The sequence below is a fragment of the Pinus tabuliformis genome, chromosome J, assembly GCF_031772625.1.
Source record: "Pinus tabuliformis cultivar Carrire ecotype Pingquan chromosome J, CPIR1, whole genome shotgun sequence".
In the NCBI taxonomy this organism is placed as follows: Eukaryota; Viridiplantae; Streptophyta; class Pinopsida; order Pinales; family Pinaceae; genus Pinus; species Pinus tabuliformis.
Window position 1 is genome coordinate 31,596,990 of NC_142295.1, and position 23,232 is coordinate 31,620,221.

The following is a 23,232-nucleotide window of genomic DNA, read 5'->3' on the forward strand; positions in this document are numbered from 1 at the left end:
GAAAAACATTCAGCCCTAGGGTTTTTGACTTCAAGACATGGGTATTATCCAATTCAACCCTTGCTAGGGTTTTAATAAATACCCTAGATTATCCTTTCAAAACTAGGGTTTATGGATCATTTAGTCTTGCAAACCTTAGATGACATTTCCCAAGAGCTAGGGTTTCCTTATAGGGAACAATTAGTTAGGGTATTTTTTTTCTTATGGTTAATCTAATCTAGGGTTCAGAAACCCTAAATACCAAGGGTCTTCAAGACTTCACAAATTTACAAGTCCTACAAACCCTAGCAACTCCATAGTCATCAAGACCTACAACAAAGGAATTACACAAAACCCTACAAGCACACTACTAACTGCAAAACCCTAACCATACTATTGAAGACTAACCTCTGACTTCCATGATTACGGGGACTTCAAAGAGACATTCGAACTTCATTTAGTTCTCAAAACATTTTGTCCTTCACTTCTTGTAATAGATTTATGCCAGAGTATGCCTTCTTCAAAAACATGCTTTTGAATTGGTGCACAGACGACAAATGATCATAGTCATCATCACTATTGATATTTTGGGATTTATTGTCATGTCATCATAGCCACTTTCTCATTGTTATATGAGTCATAGTTTTATTGCCAATCTTTTCCGTTAATAATGTTACTGATGAGTGTTGTTGTCACAGTCATACATTCTTGAGTCATTGTCATTAACCAAGGTCATTTTTGTGAATATCATACCCATGCTTTACTGTCGTTTAGGTCATATTCATGCCTTCAAGGCATTGACTTAGAGATTAACATGAGCCATAGCCATAGGAAAATGTATTCAATATTCAAAGAGTTGTTATTACATTTCACAGATAGATCGACTACAATCAGATGTTATATATGACAATTATATGAATATCTTACCTAGTACAGACAGATCTTAGTCTCGTTGTCCATATGTCAGGGTTTGTAAAATCATCATGGTACAGAAATATGTATTGCAAGTCATAAGGGAATGCAAACCATGTGCAACTTGAGTCACACCAAAAGAGAGCCATCATACGAGCCCAAAGATTATCGCAAACCAAGATAATAAGTGGTATGAAACACAGGGTATAATTGTGCTACAAGATTTTCCACAAAGCGAGCCTTCACACTATATATAGTCAAGGGCCTTCACATTGTATATGAAGAAGAAAAAACGAGCCACTGTAATCAAGCTATCCTTAGTGTATACCAATCCACTGTAATTACAAGCCTCGATGTCATATGTATCATGATTTTAGTATGAGAATTATACACAAGTAGTCTACAAAGAATTGATGTGAGTTATTTGCAAGTCATCACAAGTCATTGTGAGCACTATCACATACGAGTCTCTGCTGAGTTACAGAGACGTGGATCTAAACTTCCAAGTCTCTATCATGTCATAGAGTATGACATGCCATAGTGAGCTGTCAAAGCAAGCCTTCAATATGAATCTCAAAACAAAAATATGTGAGTTCCAATTGAATGTGAGCCATGATAATAGTCAGGATGTAGAGACGTGACAAGTAATGTTATAGAAATTATAGCGAGTTACCACATTCACCTTATGAGCCTCAGAGTGTGAAAACCATGGATGATGAGCTACCAAAATCACCACGTAAATATAGTGCGGATAAAATAAGACAAGCGAGCCACAACTATGCAAGCCTACTGTGACTAAAGTAATCCTTCCACAGAGATAGACAAGCCAGTAGGTAAACCAAAATACAGTTGATCATAAGCAAGTTGAGATCAAGGTCTTCTTCATGTTTGTTGTAACCACAGGAGAATCTCCAATATCATAGCAATTCCGCAAAGATTTTGTTCAATAAAACAACTGATATCAAAGTTCAATCTAAACCCTCATAGAATGTGAGCTTTTAGGCCTCCCTCTTCCAAGCTAAGCTCTGATACCATGTTGAGAAATCTGGAGGCTACAAGATTAAGGTGATTTCTCTTTTATTCATAATTGTTTATAAATGGGTTTAGCCATTTTTATTACTATTTGGTGTGTTTCTTCATCAAACAATTATCAAAACTATACATCATGGAGATCACATAAAATAATAGACACAAGATATAGGCTCCAAGCCAAGGGAAAACTGAGAAAAGAAATTATATTCATATAGAATCATATCAAAGTGAGATATCCAAAGCCCAAGACCAAGACCAATATCCCTACAAGCACCAAGTCAGCCCTCCATTTTGCCATGATTTTGTCCATTAGAGAGTCTTCAGAAAATATATCTTTACTCTAGAAAAGCATAGCTTCACCACTGCATCAACAGTCCATAAGAAACTCGCATTCTCTTCTTCAAGGAGTTTGCATCCTTTCCTAGCCCATGCCATAGAAAATTCGTTTTATCTCGCTTTAATAGACTTTGCATATCTTACCATAGAAGGACATAAAATCTTATTCAAAATGAGTACGTTGGCCAATAAATAGTGATTCGTGTGTCTGAAAAGTCGCGTCCTATGGGGTGGCCGACTTGATCATTTGGAGGGCCGACTTGGACTTGTGGGTACAATTTGACTTTTTTTACTAAAAATAAAATATTTCCTTTTCTTTACAAATAGTCCAATACAAATAGTCCAAATGGGTCTTTGACTCATGATAATTTTCTTTTGACTTGACAAATCCTAGAAGCATGAAATGTGTGCTTTGGCTAATAGAGATAATAATTTATTTTGCTTTTGCTTTTACATTTTGATACAATTATAAAGACCAAACCTAGTTACATTTTCAACAATTACAACTTAAATAGGTATGGAGAGAATTGTCACCTTGGAAGTTGTTGTAATATTTGGTCCAAGACTAACCAAAACAATGGGATAAGGTGTAGATGGAGAAACTTGGCTAATATATTTATTTATAGTAATCTATGGAAAGTTGCCAAGAAATATAAATTCAAAGAGAAGATGAGAAACAAACTTACCTCCAAGGCCTGAAGCCACTTGTCTAATCTTCCAAGAGCATCAAAGAGAAGAAAGCATTCTTCAAGGCGCACCACTCTGGAATGCCTCTCCAGTAATTTAGCTAAACTTGCCTCTCCCTCCTCCGAACATCTGACTATCAACTGAACCACATTCTCTGGATTAGTGGGTGTTTTCTTTTCACCTCTCCGCTTCGAACGCATTACAAGACCACAATTCTCTGCAATCTTCTTATTCCTGTTCTGCGCTCCCACTTGACGGGATATTGCATTGTCCCTTTCATATTTTAGGCGTCTGGGTTCGACTGAATGACTGGCAGGGAGTTCGGATTGTGCTCCGGGGTACCCTCCCACTGTAAGCAATGGCATTTGAACCCAGGTTGTTCTCATTGAATTGAGTTTTAAGGGCTTTGCATGAAACACTCCCTCTGTGCCTTAATGCGATACTTGCATCTGAGACTACACTCACCAAACTCAGTTTTGAAAGGCCGCGGGAGGTAGGTCATACAGATTTTACGTTTACACTGCTCACTCTCCAAATTCCAACTCTGTCTGACAATGACGCTACTCCACCAAACGCATTTTTAAAAGGCTAAATCAGCTGGACAAAAAGAAAGATTCATCGCCCTCCTAGTTGCCTTCCTATCCCTGTAAGTATCACGGTCCCCCTTAAAATTCCTTATAGACATTTGCTTTCTCTCTACATGTGGCATGTTTTTGAAGCAAAAAATAAAATGAGCTTCATAGGTTCTCTTCTAATGAAGAAAATACAATCCCTATTGTGTATGCATAATGATAGTCTCAATGCTAGTTTTGTGGCCCTGCAAAAAACAATTAGGAAGAAGGGAGTCTCGACGCTAATTTTTTATTGCCATTGTTGTAGAGAATTGTGATGCAAAAATTCCTAAAGGGTGAAAATCTTGTTGGGTCTCTAAAATCCAATATTTCAAAGATGTCAACGTTGACTAATACCTTTACATTTCTTTCACAAAAGTCTAAGAGATTTAATGCCAATTACTCATAATGGGTTTTGGTTAAACACCACAAATTCCTTGTTGTAAAGATGCATGATGAACGTGAGAATTAAATGACATGATATGATCTCACAATTCAACACTTCTTATTATGCAAGTATCTTGGTCATTGCATTAACAATGCATTGGTGGCTTTAATGTTGCTAGTGGCAACTAATACTTGTCATTTATCTATTATGTGTCCAACTATAGGAAAAGGTAACTCGAAGTGCACTATGATAACAACACCAGTAATGCTACAAGTTTCTCAAAGGTTATGAATCAAGTGCAAAGCATAGCAAAACAATTTATAGACTCAAATATTGCAAAATACAATGCAAAAATCACCATATAGCACATTGCTTTCTAAGTTATTGAGAACTTTTGAGTAAGGTTAGAGTTAATTGATATTAGAAGTAATGGAGCCTTGTGAAGCGTCCTAGGAAAGGAGCAAGAGGGAGAAAGGGTGGAGCCTAAAAAAGATCATTGTCTAGGTTCATAAAAGATGCCCTTCAATTCATTGATGCAAGAATTAGAAGGTACCTCAATAAGGGTAGATGTTCCAAGAAAGTGGACACTGGGGTTGAAGTGTATCTTATAACCAGGGCATATATTCACTAGTTTCTTTATATTGTTTCACTATAAAAATCCACCATTGGAAAATTAAAGCATTGGGCTTTTGTTTCTTAGCTTGCAGCCTTGGTTTCAATAACATTGATTAATTGTTTTATTATGATTTTATGATTTTATGCCAACGTTCTTGAAACACTTATAAATGTGAGTATAGATGAAAAGAAAAATGAGATTATTCCAAGGTGCATGCTTTTAGATGATAAGTTAAAAAGGTTGTTGATGGGCATGACCATTTCCCATTGAAGAATACTACCTAATATTCACTAAGTGTCTCTCCCTGTGAAAACTACAAAAAACTACTTACAAGAAACTGCGGTCTCCCAAGAAATGAACTCAGTGACTTCATTTTTATTTTTTTCAATTTGGTGTTTATAAACACCACTCTTGATAACAAATGTGGGGATGGGTTGGTTATTCATCTAAACTCCGATAGATGCCTCAAGGCCCCAGTGGGATTTGGAACCGGATCCAACAACTTTGCAGAACTATCAGCCTTAAAAATTCTTCTCTGTTGGCTTACCCACCTGGGCATATCCATGATTCAGATCTTCGAGGACTCAATGAATATTATCAAATGGTTCAATGGAATGAGCAGATGTCAGAACTACATATTATCACCATTGTTAGAAGAGACAAGCATTTAAAGTCTTTTTTTAATGAATTTTCTCTATGTCACATTTACAAGGAACACAATGATACAACAGACCAGCTTTCTAAAGCAGATTTGCAACAAAATCTGGGCAGTTGGAGGATAGAGGAATCTGATATGGACGTGATCCGTGTGTCGGATCTCCCACCATATGTTTAAAAATCCATATTTACTATAAACGGAGCCTAGTTTTAGGCATCTTCCTTTGTTTTTCATTTTATTCGCTTTGGAAAAAGCAAACAGAGTGCTCTATAACATTTCCATAACAAATTTTCATCACTCATAAAACATACAACTGACTTATTCCTGTTTGGGGTGTTTTCCTTTCTAAGGAGACTCGGGAATGATTCAGCCCCATCAATATGTGTTTCTTACTTATTTCTGGGACATATGATGTGCTTTTTTTGCTTAGATAGTTGGCCTAACGGGGTTGTTTTCCTCTCTAAGGAGGCCCATGTCTTTCAAAAATAGATTAGCGATTCGATATTAGACAAGTGAAACGGTAGAAGGAAAAGACCTTCAAATACCATCTCAGTAAACTCTATGATTGGAAAATCATATAGTCACCTAAATGCCTAACCGCATACACAATGTAGCTTTTTATAATCTGCAATAAAAAGTTTGATTTTTTCCCCGAAGAAAAAAAAACAAAAAAACAAAAAAAAAGGAAACAAACAACAACAAAAACAACAAAACAAAACAAAACAGAAAAACAAAAAAAACAAAACAAAACAAAAAACAAAAAACAAAACCAAACAAAAACAAAACAAAAACAAAAACAAAAACAAAACAAAAAAACAAAACAAAACAAAAACAAACAAATAAAAAACAAAACAAAACAAAAAAAAAACAAAAACACTACTCTTGAGTGGAATAATTGACAACTTTACAACAACAAAAAGACCTAACATTTTAAATGTGTTAAGGTTAGCATTGATTCTAGATTTGAATATTTCTATTACCATGTGAATGAGTCTTCAAAGTTTTGAAAGCTTTGGTTATCATCAACTCATAAACATAGTGTAAATCAAACAAATTTATTAACATTCTATTAAAAAAATTAAAATGAATTAAAAATATATAAATTTTTAGATTTTAATGTTAAAAAACAAATGCTAACCTTAACCCAACCAACCTTCACTGATCAAATCTATTTTCTTCCCATCTTTTCTTTTTAATAAAAATGTCTCTCGGATGAACTTTTACTAAATGCATATATGCTCAGAGGCCAAAGCTCTACTATAACAATAAGATGTAGATCAAGAGATGTGTACCATGAATGTTAATTATGTTGACAAGTTCCCCAACTTTCATGAGAATTGAACATACATCTTAATTGACGAGAACACCATGGGGACTTGTGGTAGAATTTAGTGTGGTTTTGCATAAGAGTATATAATTTTTTATTTTATAACAATAAGATGTACATCAAGAGATGTGTACCATTAATATAAGAGTATATAATTTTTTATTTTATAACAATAAGATGTACATCAAGAAATGTGTACCATTAATGTTAATTATGTGGACAAGTTCCCCAACTTTCATGAGAATTGAACATACATCTTAATTGACTAGAACACCATGGGGACTTCTGGTAGAATTTAGTGTGTTTTTGCATAAGAGTATATAATTTTTTTAGAGCACTCAAAGGCATTGATTTACCTTGGTTACATAGTGAACAATTAAGTATTTTACCAAACATGTAACCTTATATGTGACCACAAACCACAGTGAATGTATGTTGTGAATGTTGAATTATGTCGTGTGACTTTTTACAATGTTTTTTTCTCATGTAAGTTTACATATTTGGTAGCTTTCACATTCCTTTCATGCTACTTAGTTGTCGTTTCTCAAATGATTCAACGTTGTGTTTTGAAGTCAATATAGAGTTTTGAAGTAGGATAACAAGGTAAAATAATTTAATATTTTAGTATGGAATGTTTTCCAATTAAAATTCAACAAAAAAAATATTTTTGTTTAGTCAAATTGATCACTATCCAAATCTATATATTGTATAATTCATCCATTGAGTTTAGAAATAAAATACACAACTAACAACTAGGCACATGCAAAAACTTTTATAGGGTAAAGAAAGAAGGGAAGGAAATGCTCCCAAATCCCTCGTGTCACATCCTAAGGTTTCTAAAATCATGTATTTGTGTTGAATCTTGCATAGAGATTTAAATTATACATAGACTAATTGGATTTAAATTATACATAGACTAGTTGTCTTTGAGTTTTCTACATGCACTTATATAGGTTTCCACAAGATGTTTAGTTTAATATGGTTTAAACAATATTTAATGGCAAACTATTATGATAATAACATTACAATGGTTATTTATGTTATTATGAAAATAATGGCTTTTTATATAATCCATGGAATTACACAATTGCATTTTATATTGATATCCTTCCCAGAGTAGGTTGAAAATATTATTAGACTTTTTTTCATAATAGCTATGGTTTTTTCACATTTTTTTATTTTTTAATCATATTTTAATAATGTTTTTGGTTAAAAAAATGTTTACAATTATTTAAAAGGGGAGGTTTATGTTCCTGTATGGGGGTAGGAAGGGACATGTCTCATTTTGCAGAAAGCGAGGACACTTCCACTGTAACAGTCTCAAGTTAAAAGTTCATGTAATAAAGTTAATGAAGGCAAAATAAGACCAAGGTCATGGGATACGTATTCCAAGCTGAATGTTGGGCAAAATATCCTAGTGGGTGTTCATTTGGTTTATTATGGCTAAGAGGAAATTAGCAAAGGCATTGAAAAGAGAGGTGAAAGGTCACAGGTTGCACGTGAAGAGGAAATTGAGGAAAATAATGGAAAAATGAAGAAATTAGAGACATCAATGATAAAAAGGATTTTGAGGAAGAGTTCACAACCTTTTGTCAGTTCAGTTTTGGAGTTAGCCTTAGAGAGGGAAAGAGCACCAAGAGGAGAAGGAAAACAAGTAAGCAAAGAAAGGACAATGAAAGCAAAGGAAAGCAAGGATCAAACAAGGAAAGGTTGGATCAGGAAACTTTAGTAGGAATACTTGCAGGTAACATATTGCATGTATGATTTCCTAGATGGTTTTGGCATGCATGGCATATGCATGTGTGTATTTTGGTTCTTTGTTGTCGGTGGCATGGATTTTGTCAAGTTTTGACAGTGGTTTTAGCCTTGCCTTGCCATTTCTAGATATTCATGGTGTGATGGGATTCTTTCTCGATTGAGCTTTGGATTGTCGGAAGGTTTTGAATCTGGGTGAGGTGGTCTCGGGAAAATCCCCAAGGGTTGATGGTGGAGTTGGTTTTCTCCGTGAATCCCTCAACAGGTGGGTGGAGATAGGAAAATCCCTCAAGGGATGGTGAAGGAATTTTGAGGCATCCAAGCTCGGTTTGGTTTTGTGATCTTGAGATCGGTTTAGGTGATATTACGGTACAGTGAGGGTGGAGGTAGTTTAACCTCTAGATTCCCTTAGTTATTTATGGATTGGTTTATCTCATGATACCCCACATTCATGCTTAGAATATGGCACGAGGGTGATTGGCTGAAAGAAGGATTTGGTTCAGCCCAATCTATGGTCGGGTGGTACGTGGAAGTCCCTGACTCTGTTGGCTTTTACATATGGTTAATAAGAGCTAAGTTCTTATTGCTTTGATGAGTAAATGTACTTGTTATTATGTGGCTTTAATGGATGTTATATCATTGTTATTTATCTGGTTATATATTGGTTATAAGCATGGTTAATTGAGAGATCTAAGTATGGCTCTTATCACATTTCTATTAATGAATGTCTAGTTAATGAATGCATGACCTAATTGGTGTTATGATAGTTATTGTGAGAAGGCATTGGTCCTTCTTGTTTAACCTCATATAAGTTTCAAATCTCTATGTTCAGACTTGCATTCATGACCTGTAAATTGCATGTTCACGATATGTTTGACGGAATGTTTGTCATCGCTATGTCTTGTTAGGTCAAGTTATTGTCTAAGATTTGTATGGAAGCCTTTGTCCTTGTATTATTCATGGTTATGTAAAGTGTCATTAAGTTATGGGTAGAGGTCTGGATCTTAACCTGAAAAAGTGGCTTAAATCTTGCGGTCGCAAGCACAAAACTGGGTGAAAAGACTGCAGTCGCTCCCTTGTAGGCATCATGCGTGCAACTGGAGGGTTTCAGTCGAAATCAGGGAGTGTTGTTCCAGTGTTTGAGAGATCTGATGATCCGGATTTAAACAGGAACGCAACAAATTACAAATATAACTATAAATATAGAGATACAACATAAATAATACTTCATTTCATTAATGTAAAATATTGAAATATGCTTACAAATAGAAATGGAAATAAACTAGCTCAGGCGATGGTAGCTTATCTCTGAGGAGATATGTGGCGGCTACATGCCTCTTAATTGTCTTACAATGAGGCTCGAAGGCCTATTTATTGTTGAGAAACAATGGAAAACCCTAACCCTAGGAGATGAAGCGCCAAACTATGGGCCCCGTTTTGGGTAAATTGGTACATCAACTTCCTGGGGTCGTAACTTTGGCATACGATCTCCATTTGATATGCACAATACCTTGTTAGAAAGATCCATTCGAGTACTACAACTTTGTGAAGAATAATTTTAGTCCATGGACCCATGTTACTCCCAGTTTTCCCAAAAAACGTCGTTTAAGGCCTCAAAACGACTCCGGAATTTCAGGACCCGAAAACTGCCAAAAATAGTAAATTGTGCTACAAAGAAGAAAACTAAAAAACTAAAAGATACAATGGTGGGGGTCCAAGTGGAATTGGCGGGTGGCCACCAATATCCACTTGGATTATTCCTCCCCCCTTAGGAAGCAATGGTCCCCATTGCGTTGAGTTCCTCCATGAGATGAGGAAACTTCTGTTGAACTTGGTCCTTGGTGAGCCACTTGCCCTGGTGAAGGAGTTAGCCTGCTTTGACAACTCGATACAGTTGGATCTTCTGCTGGCGAGTGTGCTTGATCTGCGTGTCCATGATCTGATCAATTGCAGCTTGTTCCATGCAATCTAGATTTAACTATGTTGGTGTGAGTTGTTCTGCAATGTCGGATGTGTCTAGTAATGGTGGAAAGTATGGTCGAAGGCGATCCACATTGAACACTGGGTGCAAGCCAAGGAATGGGGGAATGCTGAGCTCAAATGCATTGTCTCCCACAGCCTTGGTAATGGTGTAAGGACCATATCGGAGTGGTCTGAGTTTCTGATAGGCTCTGATAAGGCGTTCCTTTTACAAATGCAACCAGACTTTGTCGTCCACTTGAAACTTGTGTGGCACTCGATGTTGATCATGACGCTGCTTGTACTTGACATTTGATTTCTCCACAATGTCATGGAGCTGCTGGCAGATATGTTGGATGTGCTCAATGAAGTTGTTTGCCTTATCTGTTTCAGAGTAGACATGAGCCGAATCTGCCTGAGTAGCTGCAAATGCAATGGCCAAATCAATGGGACATAGTGGCTGGAATCCCAAGCCCACCCAAAAAGGGTTATGGCCAGTCGAGTTGTGGAGAGCCTAGTTATAGTTGTGCTGAACATAGGGGAGGCTCTCATCCCATGTGCGTGGATGCTTTGAGTTGTACATGCGCAAAATGTGTATGATCATCCTGTTGACAACCTCTCTGGCCATCAGTTTGGGGATAGAAGGCTGTGGACTTAGTGAGTTTGGTATCCAGCATCGACCAGAGACTAGACCAAAATGTATTGAGGAACTTGTTGTCCCGATCTGAGATGATAGACTGTGGGATCCAAAATTTTACCCACACTCGTTCAAAGAAGAGTTTAACAGTGGCTTCTATTGTGATATTCTTCTTGTAGGTCGCCATAATGGCCATCTTTGAGAACCTGTCGACGACCACAAAAACATAGTCGTTTCCATGCTCAGTAGAAGGAAGGCCAGATATGTAATCCATGCAGATGGATTCCCAAGATCGACTAGGGGTAGGCAGCGGAGTATAGAGGCCTTGCTTCTTGATGGTCGATTTGGCAAAGACGTAGGCAATGCAGGATCTGATGTACTTTCTGACATCTTGTCAAAGATTCGGCCAATAGAAATACTTATTCAATACTACCACCGTTTTCTCGACCTCAAAATGCCCAGCAACCCCACTGTAGTGTGCTTCCCAAATCATCTTGGCACGCTCGCTTGAAGGAACACAAAGGTGACCCAGGTGGCATAACAAGGCATCCTGTAGGTGAAAATCTGGAACATGTTGACCCTCCAAGAGTGTATAGTATGTGTGGCCGAATTCTAGGTCGCTTTTGTAGAGAAGTGGCCAATCAGAAGTCTCGTACCAATAAGAGTTGAGCAAGGTGGTTAACGCCATGATCGGTGGTCGATTGAGGCAATCTACAACATTATTGGTGTTACCCTTCTTATACTTGATATTCAAATGGAATTGTTGCAGGTACGTGGACCACTTCTGATGGCGATCACTCTGCAACTTCCCTTACATCTGTATGAACTGCAGGGGCCGGTGGTTTGTGTGGATGACCGTTTCCTTCCCCAAAATGTAATTCTTCCATTGTCGACGGGCCTGCACAAAGGATTACATCTCTTTGTCATAAGTGGGATGCTTCCGGACTATGTCTGAAAGTGTCTCACTGTGATATGCCATTGGATGCCCGTGTTGAGTAAGGACTGCCCCTGATCCAGACTTAAATAGGAACGCAACAAATTGCCGAGATAACCAAATACACAAAAATGCAGCGGAAATAATACTTCATTTCATTAATGGAAAATACTGAAATATGCTTACAACCAGAAATGGAAATAAACCAGATAGGGCGATGGTAGCTTATCTTTGAGAAGAGATGTGTGGCTACATGCCTCTGAACTGTCTTACAATGAGGCTCGAAGACCTATTTATTGTTGAGAAACAATGGAAAACCCTTCACATTCCAAAACCTAACCCTAGAAGATGAAACGCCAAATTGTGGGCCCCGTTTTTAGGTAAGTTGGTACATCAACTTCCCAGGGTCGCGAATTGGTCGTACTATCTCCGTTTGACGCGCATGATAGCCCATTAGAAAGATCTCTCCGAGGAATACGACAAAAAAGATGATTTTTAGATTTAAAAAAAAAGCGATGACGGTAGATTTCCCAAAAAACGTCGTTTAGGGCCTCAAAACGGCTCCGGAAGTTTAGGACCCGAAATACTGCTAAAAATAGTAAACTGTGCTATAATTAAGGAAACTGAAAAAAATGAAAGGAGCACTAGAGGGGATCCAAGTGGAATTAGCGGGTGGCCACCAATATCCACCTGGATCATTCCTCCCCCCTTAGGAAGCAATGGTCCCCATTGCGTTGAGTTCCTCCATGAGATGAGGGAACTTCTGCTGCACTTGGTCCCTGGTGAGCCACTTGCCCTGGTGAAGGAGTTGTCCTGCTTTGACAAATCGATACAGTTGGATATTCTGCTGGCGAGTGTGCTTGATCTGTGTGTCCATGATCTGATCAGTTGCAGCTTGTTCCATGCAAGCTGGATTTAACTATGTGGGTGTGAGTTGTTCTACAATGTCGGACGTGTCTAGTAATGGTGGAAAGTATGGCCGAAGGCGGTCGACATTGAACACCAGGTGCAGGCCAAGGAATGAGGGAATGCTAAGCTCAAATGCATTGTCTCCCACAGCCTTGGTAATGGTGTAAGGGCCATATCGGAGTGGTCTGAGTTTCTGATAGGCTCCGATAAGGCATTCCTTTTGCAAATGCAACCAGACTTTGTCACCCACCTGAAACTTGTGTGGCACCCGATGTTGATCATGTCGTTGCTTGTACTTGGCATTTGATTTCTCCAGAATGTCATGGACCTGCTGGCGAATATGTTGGATGTGCTCAATGAAGCTATTTGCCTTATCTGTTTCGGACTGGACATGAGCAGAATCTACACGAGTAGCTGCAAATGGCATGGCCACATCGATGGGACATAGTGGCTGGAATCCCAAGCCCACTTGAAAAGGGCTATGGCCAGTCGAGCTGTGGAGAGCCCGGTTGTAGCTATGCTGAACATAGGGGAGGCTCTCGTCCCATGTGCGTGGATGCTTTGAGTTGTACATGCGCAGAATGTGTACGATCATCCTGTTGACAACCTCTGTCTGGCCATCAGTTTGAGGATGGAAGGCTGTGGAGTTAGTGAGTTTGGTGTCCAGCATCGACCAGAGACTGGACCAAAATATACCAAGGAATCTGTTGTCCCGATCTGAGATGATAGACTGTGGGATCCCAAAGTGTACCCACACTCGTTCAAAAAAGAGTTTAGCAGTGGCTTCTGCTATGATATTCTTCTTGCAGGCCGCCATAATGGCCATCTTTGAGAACCTGTCGACGACCATAAAAACACAGTCATTTCCATGCTTAGTGGAAGGAAGGCCTGACATGTAATCCATGGAGATGGATTCCCAAGGCTGACTAGGGGTAGGTAGCGGGGTATAGAGGCCTTGCTTCTTGATGGTCAGTTTAGCAATGGCGCAGACAGTGCATGACCTGGTGTACTTCTCGACAACCTATCGAAGATTCGGCCAATAGAAATACTTCTGCAGTACTGCCACCGTTTTTTCGACCCCAAAATGTCCAACGGCCCGACTGTAGTGTGCTTCCCAAATCATCTTGGCACGCTCGCCAAGGATAATTTTAGGGGCGAATGTTCACCCTTTGGCGAAATTAAGGGGTTTTAAATTTTTAGTGGGCGAATATTTAGTATCATAGTACATTTTTACAAATCACCTCAAATAGCCCACCTTATTTTAAGGGACAGGGTAAAAAAGTTAAATTTAGCCCTTGAAATTAGGACTTACAACCTTCCATTCGCCCATTTTCAAGAATAGGTTTTATTTAAGTGAATCCATTCGCCCATTTTCAAGAATAGGTTTTATTTAAGTGAATCCTATGGGCCAAATACCATATTTATAAAAGAGGTATGGTAAATTAATAAAAATATAAATAAATGAGAGATATGGTAAATAAATAAACATTTTTTATATTTACTCCATAAGTCACCTTATATACATGTAAGGGTGTAAACAAATAAAATATAAGTAAAGTGGAGTTATGGTAAATAAATAAAACGTCTTTTTATACTTACTCAAAAGAATCTCAAAACAAAAATATGTGAGTTCCAATTGAATGCGAGCCATGATAATAGTCAGGATGTAGAGACGTGACAAGCAATGTTATAGAAATTATAGCGAGTTACCACATTCACCTTATGAACCTCAGAGTGTGAAAACCATGGATGATGAGCTACCAAAATCACCACGTAAAAATAGTGCGGATAAAATAAGACAAGCGAGCCACAACTATGCGAGCCTACTGTGACTAAAGTAATCCTTCAACAGAGATAGACGAGCCAGTAGGTAAACCAAAATACAGTTGATCATAAGCAAGTTGAGATCAAGGTCTTCTTCATGTTTGTTGTAACCACAGGAGAATCTCCAAAATCATAGCAATTCCGCAAAGATTTTGTTCAATAAAAACAACTGATATCAAAGTTCAATCCAAACCCTCATAGAATGTGAGCTTTTAGGCCTCCCTCTTCCAAGCTAAGCTCTGATACCATGTTGAGAAATCTGGAGGCTACAAGATTAAGGTGATTTCTCTTTTATTCATAATTGTTTGTAAATGGGTTTAGCCATTTTTATTACTATTTGGTGTGTTTCTTCATCAAACAATTATCAAAACTATACATCATGGAGATCACATAAAATAATAGACACAAGATATAGGCTCCAAGGCAGGGGAAAACTGAGAAAAGAAATTATATTCTTATAGAATCATATCAAAGTGAGATATCCAAAGCCCAAGACCAAGACCAATATCCTTACAAGCACCAAGTCAGTCCTCCATTTTGCCATAATTCTGTCCATTAGAGAGTCTTCAGAAAATATATCTTTACTTTGGAAAAGCATAGCTTCACCACTGCACCAACAGTCCATAAGAAACTCGCATTCTCTTCTTCAAGGAGTTTGCATCCTTTCGTGGCCCATGCCATAGAAAATTCGTTTTATCTCGCTTTAATAGACTTTGCATATCTTACCATAGAAGCACATAAAATCTTATCCAAAATGAGTACGTTGGCCAATAAATAGTGATTCGTGTGTCTGAAAAGTCGCGTCCTTGGGGAGGCCGACTTGATCATTTGGAGGGCTGACTTGGACTTGTGGGTACAATTTGACTTTTTTTACTAAAAATAAAATATTTCCTTTCTTTACAAATAGTCCAAATGGGTCTTTGGCTCGTGATAATTTTCTTTTGACTTGACAAATCCTAGAAGCATGAAATGTGTGCTTTGGCTAATAGAGATAATAATTTATTTTGCTTTTGCTTTTACATTTTGATACAATTATAAAGACCAAACCTAGTTACATTTTCAACAATTACAACTTAAATAGGCATGGAGAGAATTGTCACCTTGGAAGTTGTTGTAATATTTGGTCCAAGACTAACCAAAACAATGGGATAAGGTGTAGATGGAGAAACTTGGCTAATATATTTATTTATAGTAATCTATGGAAAGTTGCCAAGAAATATAAATTCAAAGAGAAGATGAGAAACAAACTTACCTCCAAGGCCTGAAGCCACTTGTCTAATCTTCCAAGAGCATCAAAGAGAAGAAAGCATTCTTCAAGGCGCACCACTCTGGAATGCCTCTCCAGTAATTTAGCTAAACTTGTCTCTCCCTCCTCCGAACATCTGACTATCAACTGAACCACATTCTCTGGATTAGTGGGTGTTTTCTTTTCACCTCTCCGCTTCGAACGCATTACAAGACCACAATTCTCTGCAATCTTCTTATTCCTGTTCTGCGCTCCCACTTGACGGGCTACTGCATTGTCCCTTTCATATTTTAGGCGTCTGGGTTCGACTGAACGACTGGCAGGGAGTTCGGATTGTGCTCCGGGGTACCCTCCCACTATAAGCAATGGCATTTGAACCCAGGTTGTTCTCATTGAATTGATTTTTAAGGGCTTTGCATGAAACACTCCCTTTGTGCCTTAATGTGATACTTGCATCTGAGCCTACACTCACCAAACTCAGTTTTGAAAGGCCGCGGGAGGTAGGTCATACAGATTTTACGTTTACACTGCTCACTCTCCAAATTCGAACTCTGTCTGACAATGATGCTACCCCACCAAACCCATTTTTAAAAGGCTAAATCAGCTGGACAAAAAGAAAGATTCATCGCCCTCCTAGTCGCCTTCCTATCCCCGTAAGTATCACGGTCCCCCTTAAAGTTACGAGTGCCTGCTAGGCATAATTCTCCTTGTTTGTATCCGAGAAGAGCTCTGCACTGTCCACCATAATCAACACGAATAATGCTATTTTATAACTGCTAAAAATAGCACCTGCGCGCGTTCAACATTTAAAGTAAACCCTACGCTTTTAGTCGACCTGTAAACGAACTTAAGACGCAGAAATTAAAATGAAAACTCAGAGCCTGTGTGAAACACCATCTCCCCGGGCGTACTCGAGGGCCGAAACCAAAAGACTAGGATTGCAGTGGAGAAATGTACAACCGGCGTTATTAAATTTATACCAACCCTTCTCCCATCGCAATGAAGGGGAGCTGGGAGATAGAAATGAATATGGTTTTGACTGGGTTGGAGCTTATTAACTTAAACGCGGACTGGGTTAAATGGACGGTGAACACGAAGCAGTGGAAGAAAATGGACGAACGAAGAAGAAGGGGCATGCATCAGTTTCCAATATTTTTTCTCACTTAATTTGAATGTCCGCGCTGGTTGCAAATATATCTTACATGGACGGTGGTACATATGACGACACTCTTACTCGGCATCATAATTTCTTTTCAATTTATAAGATTTGATTTTTTTTTAATGGATGTTGGAGGGTTCAAATATTAATTTTATGGTTTTTATTATTTTTATTTTATTTTATTTTGAATTAGTGAAAATGTTAAATAGAAAATTATAAATTTTTATTATTTAGGTTTTTGTTTTATTTTTTTGACCGAGTTAAAATGTAAAATATTACATCTATAATATATGGTGAAGTGGAGATTACATTTAATTTCATTGAAGTTAGAAATTATATTCTAAAAAAATTGTAATTGGCATTGGTTAGTATTATATGAATAGTTTAAGTCTACATATTTACACTTGTGCTCCTATATAAGAGTTAAGGAAAACATAAATAATGGTAGGAAGTAACTCTCGGAAAGTATATTTTTATTTACATCTTATTCCTATCCATTTTTAAGGCAAAAAGTTGCTTAAATTAGTTGGGAAGTAACTAATGGTAAAGATGTTATTTACCTAAGCATGAGTTATTTTCAAGGATTCCATTTTTTTTTATGATTTTCGTGTCAAACTTAACACAAATATTTAAAAAGCATGCATGAGATATTTAAAAAGCATGCATGAATATTGCAATGATATCCATAAATTATGGCAAGGGAGTTATTCACATGGCATTATATAGTGCAAAGACTGCACTAAGGCCTTCAAGTTATAGTCCAAGCAAATGTTTAAAAAATAACCTTTTTAATAATATTGAAATATAAATATTTATTTTTCAAAGTTAAACATTATAAGTTACATTAATCAATGTTAAACTAATAGTGATCAATAGCCACATGGATTAGGTTTTGAATGTTGAAAATGGCGGGATTCAATTTTTTCTGCCATGGAAGCCAGACTGACGGCGTTAAGGAAGATAGTTTTTATGGGAATAGGAATCTACAGGTCAGAAGGTTCAAGGTTCTACCGGGAGGATCGTTTTACTATATCACAAAGCTTTGAATGGATCCAGGTCGTCGTGTAGAGCGGGAGATGGTTCATGAATGTGAGTTGGTGGACATTGAACTAGCTCTCGAAGATCTTCTTACTTGTTGGGGACATGAAGTATCTGAGAAAAATCTGAAACTCTTCTTTCCAAAAAGCGCAGCAAACTCAGTTCTTCTTGATGAGGAGGTGGAAGGAGGTGTTTTGAAAAAAGGCGATTAGGAAAGGGTCCCTGCATCAAACCCTATTTTGAAAAGGCAGCTCCCCAGCCTGTCGCGGTCCTCGTCCAGTGAAGAGGAAGGAGGGGACCTGAAAGGATCCGGAGTAGAGGATCAAGCGCGAAGACTAGCCACTGCCTCTGGTTTTGGGGTAAATAGGTCGGTTGGGGGGGTGGATGAAGACAACAGAGACCCTGTTGGAAGGCACTCTGAGATGCTTGAGGTAGAAGTAGTCGATGCTCCTGCAAATAATAATCCAGGAGAGGGAGGAACTTAGACGGAGGTTGTGGGAGGGAAGAGAAAGAAGAACAAAACTATCAGAAAAAAGGAGGAGCGGCCTAGTTGAGAGGGAGCAAGGATCTATCGATCGAGGGATAGATCCTTGCTCCCTCTCAACTAGGGAGACATAACCACAAGTCTAAGCTTGTCTCATACTTCACCAATATATCAGCTACTTCTTCTTCCGTGGAGATCTTCAATAGTAGTTGCAAGGCTCCTCCTTTCCTTTGCATCATCATATCATACCTGAGTTTCGATCTTCTTGGATGTTAAAAATTCTAACATACTTCTTGATAGGGTTTCTTTGACTTCTAACAACATTTTACCATATCAATATGTGAGTTTCATCAATAATTCATATCAACTTTCCAAATGTCAATTCTGCTTTCAAGCTCTTCCAAGTCATCCAAAGTGCTACTCACTCAATCCATGTGGTTTCAAATCAAATCACGCAGTTGTAAATACAACATCATCAAGCAAGCTCTCCTTCCGGCCTTTTCACATGCTTTTACAATATGTCCAATCAGGGAGCCAAGTCATATCCTATGCAAATCATCAATATTAGAGTTGCCAAATTATAATATCCTATGTTCAAAGTGTCATGCCAAATCCTGCTACTTGCTCCCTCTGAAGCCAATAATTTTTTGCATGTTATGTCTTCATATTGCAACAAGGTTCTACTTCAGATTTCAATCATCAATCTAGAATGAACTTATCAATTGGACTGTTCAATATCATATCCATCAAGGTCCTTGCAGCTCCCTCTTTCCATCATGCTCATCATTATCAAGGAGTCATCATCAAGCATGAGTCTTACTTTACTTTTGTTCTTTCATCCTTCTCATCTTTCTTCCACGATTTTGACAACCTTCATTATCTGCCTGCAATTCTTACCAGCAAGTACAACCAAGCAAAATATACAAAGGCGAGATCATGATGTCAATCTTGTCGATCTAAGGTTTTCCATGATTTCTCAAAAGTGTATTTCTAGGGTTCTAGTTATAAACACTATATATTCTTGGATCTAACCCTTATTATGGTTTTTATTTTAGCGAAAAACATTCAGCCCTAGGGTTTTTGACTTCAAGACATGGGTATTATCCAATTCAACCCTTGCTAGGGTTTTAATAAATACCCTAGATTATCCTTTCAAAACTAGGGTTTATGGATCATTTAGTCTTGCAAACCTTAGATGACATTTCCCAAGAGCTGGGTTTTCCTTATAGGGAACAATTAGTTAGGGTATTTTTTTTCTTATGGTTAATCTAATCTAGGGTTCAGAAACCCTAAATACCAAGGGTCTTCAAGACTTCACAAATTTACAAGTCCTACAAACCCTAGCAACTCCATAGTCATCAAGACCTACAACAAAGGAATTACACAAAACCCTACAAGCACACTACTAACTGCAAAACCCTAACCATACTATTGAAGACTAACCTCTGACTTCCATGATTACGGGGACTTCAAAGAGACATTCGAACTTCATTTAGTTCTCAAAACATTTTGTCCTTCACTTCTTGTAATAGATTTATGCCAGAGTATGCCTTCTTCAAAAACATGCTTTTGAATTGGTGCACAGACGACAAATGATCATAGTCATCATCACTATTGATATTTTGGGATTTATTGTCATGTCATCATAGCCACTTTCTCATTGTTATATGAGTCATAGTTTTATTGCCAATCTTTTCCGTTAATAATGTTACTGATGAGTGTTGTTGTCACAGTCATACATTCTTGAGTCATTGTCATTAACCAAGGTCATTTTTGTGCATATCATACCCATGCTTTACTTTCGTTTAGGTCATATTCATGCCTTCAAGGCATTGACTTAGAGATTAACATGAGCCATAGCCATAGGAAAATGTATTCAATATTCAAAGAGTTGTTATTACATTTCACAGATAGATCGACTACAATCAGATGTTATATATGACAATTATATGAATATCTTACCTAGTACAGACAGATCTTAGTCTCGTTGTCCATATGTCAGGGTTTGTAAAATCATCATGGTACAGAAATATGTATTGCAAGTCATAAGGGAATGCAAACCATGTGCAACTTGAGTCACACCAAAAGAGAGCCATCATACGAGCCCAAAGATTATCGCAAACCAAGATAATAAGTGGTATGAAACACAGGGTATAATTGTGCTACAAGATTTTCCACAAAGCGAGCCTTCACACTATATATAGTCAAGGGCCTTCACATTGTATATGAAGAAGAAAAAACGAGCCACTGTAATCAAGCTATCCTTAGTGTATACCAATCCACTGTAATTACAAGCCTCGATGTCATATGTATCATGATTTTAGTATGAGAATTATACACAAGTAGTCTACAAAGAATTGATGTGAGTTATTTGCAAGTCATCACAAGTCATTGTGAGCACTATCACATACGAATCTCTGCTGAGTTACAGAGACGTGGATCTAAACTTCCAAGTCTCTATCATGTCATAGAGTATGACATGCCATAGTGAGCTGTCAAAGCAAGCCTTCAATATGAATCTCAAAACAAAAATATGTGAGTTCCAATTGAATGTGAGCCATGATAATAGTCAGGATGTAGAGACGTGACAAGTAATGTTATAGAAATTATAGCGAGTTACCACATTCACCTTATGAGCCTCAGAGTGTGAAAACCATGGATGATGAGCTACCAAAATCACCACGTAAATATAGTGCGGATAAAATAAGACAAGCGAGCCACAACTATGCAAGCCTACTGTGACTAAAGTAATCCTTCCACAGAGATAGACAAGCCAGTAGGTAAACCAAAATACAGTTGATCATAAGCAAGTTGAGATCAAGGTCTTCTTCATGTTTGTTGTAACCACAGGAGAATCTCCAATATCATAGCAATTCCGCAAAGATTTTGTTCAATAAAACAACTGATATCAAAGTTCAATCTAAACCCTCATAGAATGTGAGCTTTTAGGCCTCCCTCTTCCAAGCTAAGCTCTGATACCATGTTGAGAAATCTGGAGGCTACAAGATTAAGGTGATTTCTCTTTTATTCATAATTGTTTGTAAATGGGTTTAGCCATTTTTATTACTATTTGGTGTGTTTCTTCATCAAACAATTATCAAAACTATACATCATGGAGATCACATAAAATAATAGACACAAGATATAGGCTCCAAGCCAAGGGAAAACTGAGAAAAGAAATTATATTCATATAGAATCATATCAAAGTGAGATATCCAAAGCCCAAGACCAAGACCAATATCCCTACAAGCACCAAGTCAGCCCTCCATTTTGCCATGATTTTGTCCATTAGAGAGTCTTCAGAAAATATATCTTTACTCTAGAAAAGCATAGCTTCACCACTGCATCAACAGTCCATAAGAAACTCGCATTCTCTTCTTCAAGGAGTTTGCATCCTTTCCTAGCCCATGCCATAGAAAATTTGTTTTATCTCGATTTAATAGACTTTGCATATCTTACCATAGAAGGACATAAAATCTTATTCAAAATGAGTACGTTGGCCAATAAATAGTGATTCGTGTGTCTGAAAAGTCGCGTCCTATGGGGTGGCCGACTTGATCATTTGGAGGCCGACTTGGACTTGTGGGTACAATTTGACTTTTTTTACTAAAAATAAAATATTTCCTTTTCTTTACAAATAGTCCAATGGGTCTTTGACTCATGATAATTTTTCTTTGACTTGACAAATCCTAGAAGCATGAAATGTGTGCTTTGGCTAATAGAGATAATAATTTATTTGCTTTTGCTTTTACATTTTGATACAATTATAAAGACCAAACCTAGTTACATTTTCAACAATTACAACTTAAATAGGTATGGAGAGAAATTGTCACCTTGGAAGTTGTTGTAATATTTGGTCCAAGACTAACCAAAACAATGGGATAAGGTGTAGATGGAGAAACTTGGCTAATATATTTATTTATAGTAATCTATGGAAAGTTGCCAAGAAATATAATTATTTGCTACATTTATGGTTTAAGTCTACACATTGACACTTGTGCTCCTATATAAGTGTTAAGGAAAACATAAATAATGGTAGGAAGTAACTCTTGGAAAGTATTTTTTATTTACATCTTATTCCTATCCATTTGTTATGAAAAGTTGCTTAAATTAGTTGGGAAGTAAGTAATGCTAAAGATGTTATTTACCTAAGCATGAGTTATTTTCAAGGATTCTATTTTTTGATGACTTTCATGCGAAACTTTACACAAATATTTAAAAAACATGCATGAGTATTGCAACGATATCCATAAAATTATGGCAAGGGAGTTATTCTTCTTTTTTTTAAATGGGAGGGGCTAGTTCCCTACAGAAGCATTATGGGCCCTTTTTTTTTTTTACATATATTGGTACAAATGCGTGTCAGAACAGGCTGACAGCCATCACATAGAAACAAATTTCAAACGCCGTCATCGGGGTCTCCATGGAACAGAATACGCTGCAGGCGCAGCTCCGCAGGACTCGAGCGCGGCCGGGGGGCATGCAAACAAACCGCCCCGACCGTTACATCATGCGCTCACACGCTGCAAGGGAGTTATTCACATGGCATTATATAGTGCAAAGACTGCACTAAGGCCTTCAAGTTATAGTCCAAGCAAATGTTTAAAAAATAACCTTTTTAATAATATTGAAATATAAATATTTATTTTTCAAAGTTAAACATTATAAGTTACATTAATCAATGTTAAACGAATAGTGATCAATAGCCACATGGATTACTAAAGGCACGGACTAATAAAGT

At 37.5% G+C, this 23,232-nt stretch overlaps 1 protein-coding gene across 1 annotated transcript in view; it reads right to left on the minus strand.

Moving 5' to 3' along the window:
- The window catches only part of EMB2453 (Tetratricopeptide repeat (TPR)-like superfamily protein), a 128,114-nt gene extending 124,405 nt beyond the window's left edge, over positions 1-3,709 (minus strand). The window contains exon 1 of the mRNA XM_089377048.1: positions 2,946-3,709. Within this exon, the coding sequence (XP_089233174.1) occupies positions 2,946-3,332 (387 nt within the window). The 5' untranslated portion in view covers positions 3,333-3,709. The remainder of the gene's footprint in view (positions 1-2,945) is intronic.
- Positions 3,710-23,232: the final 19,523 nt, after the last annotated feature.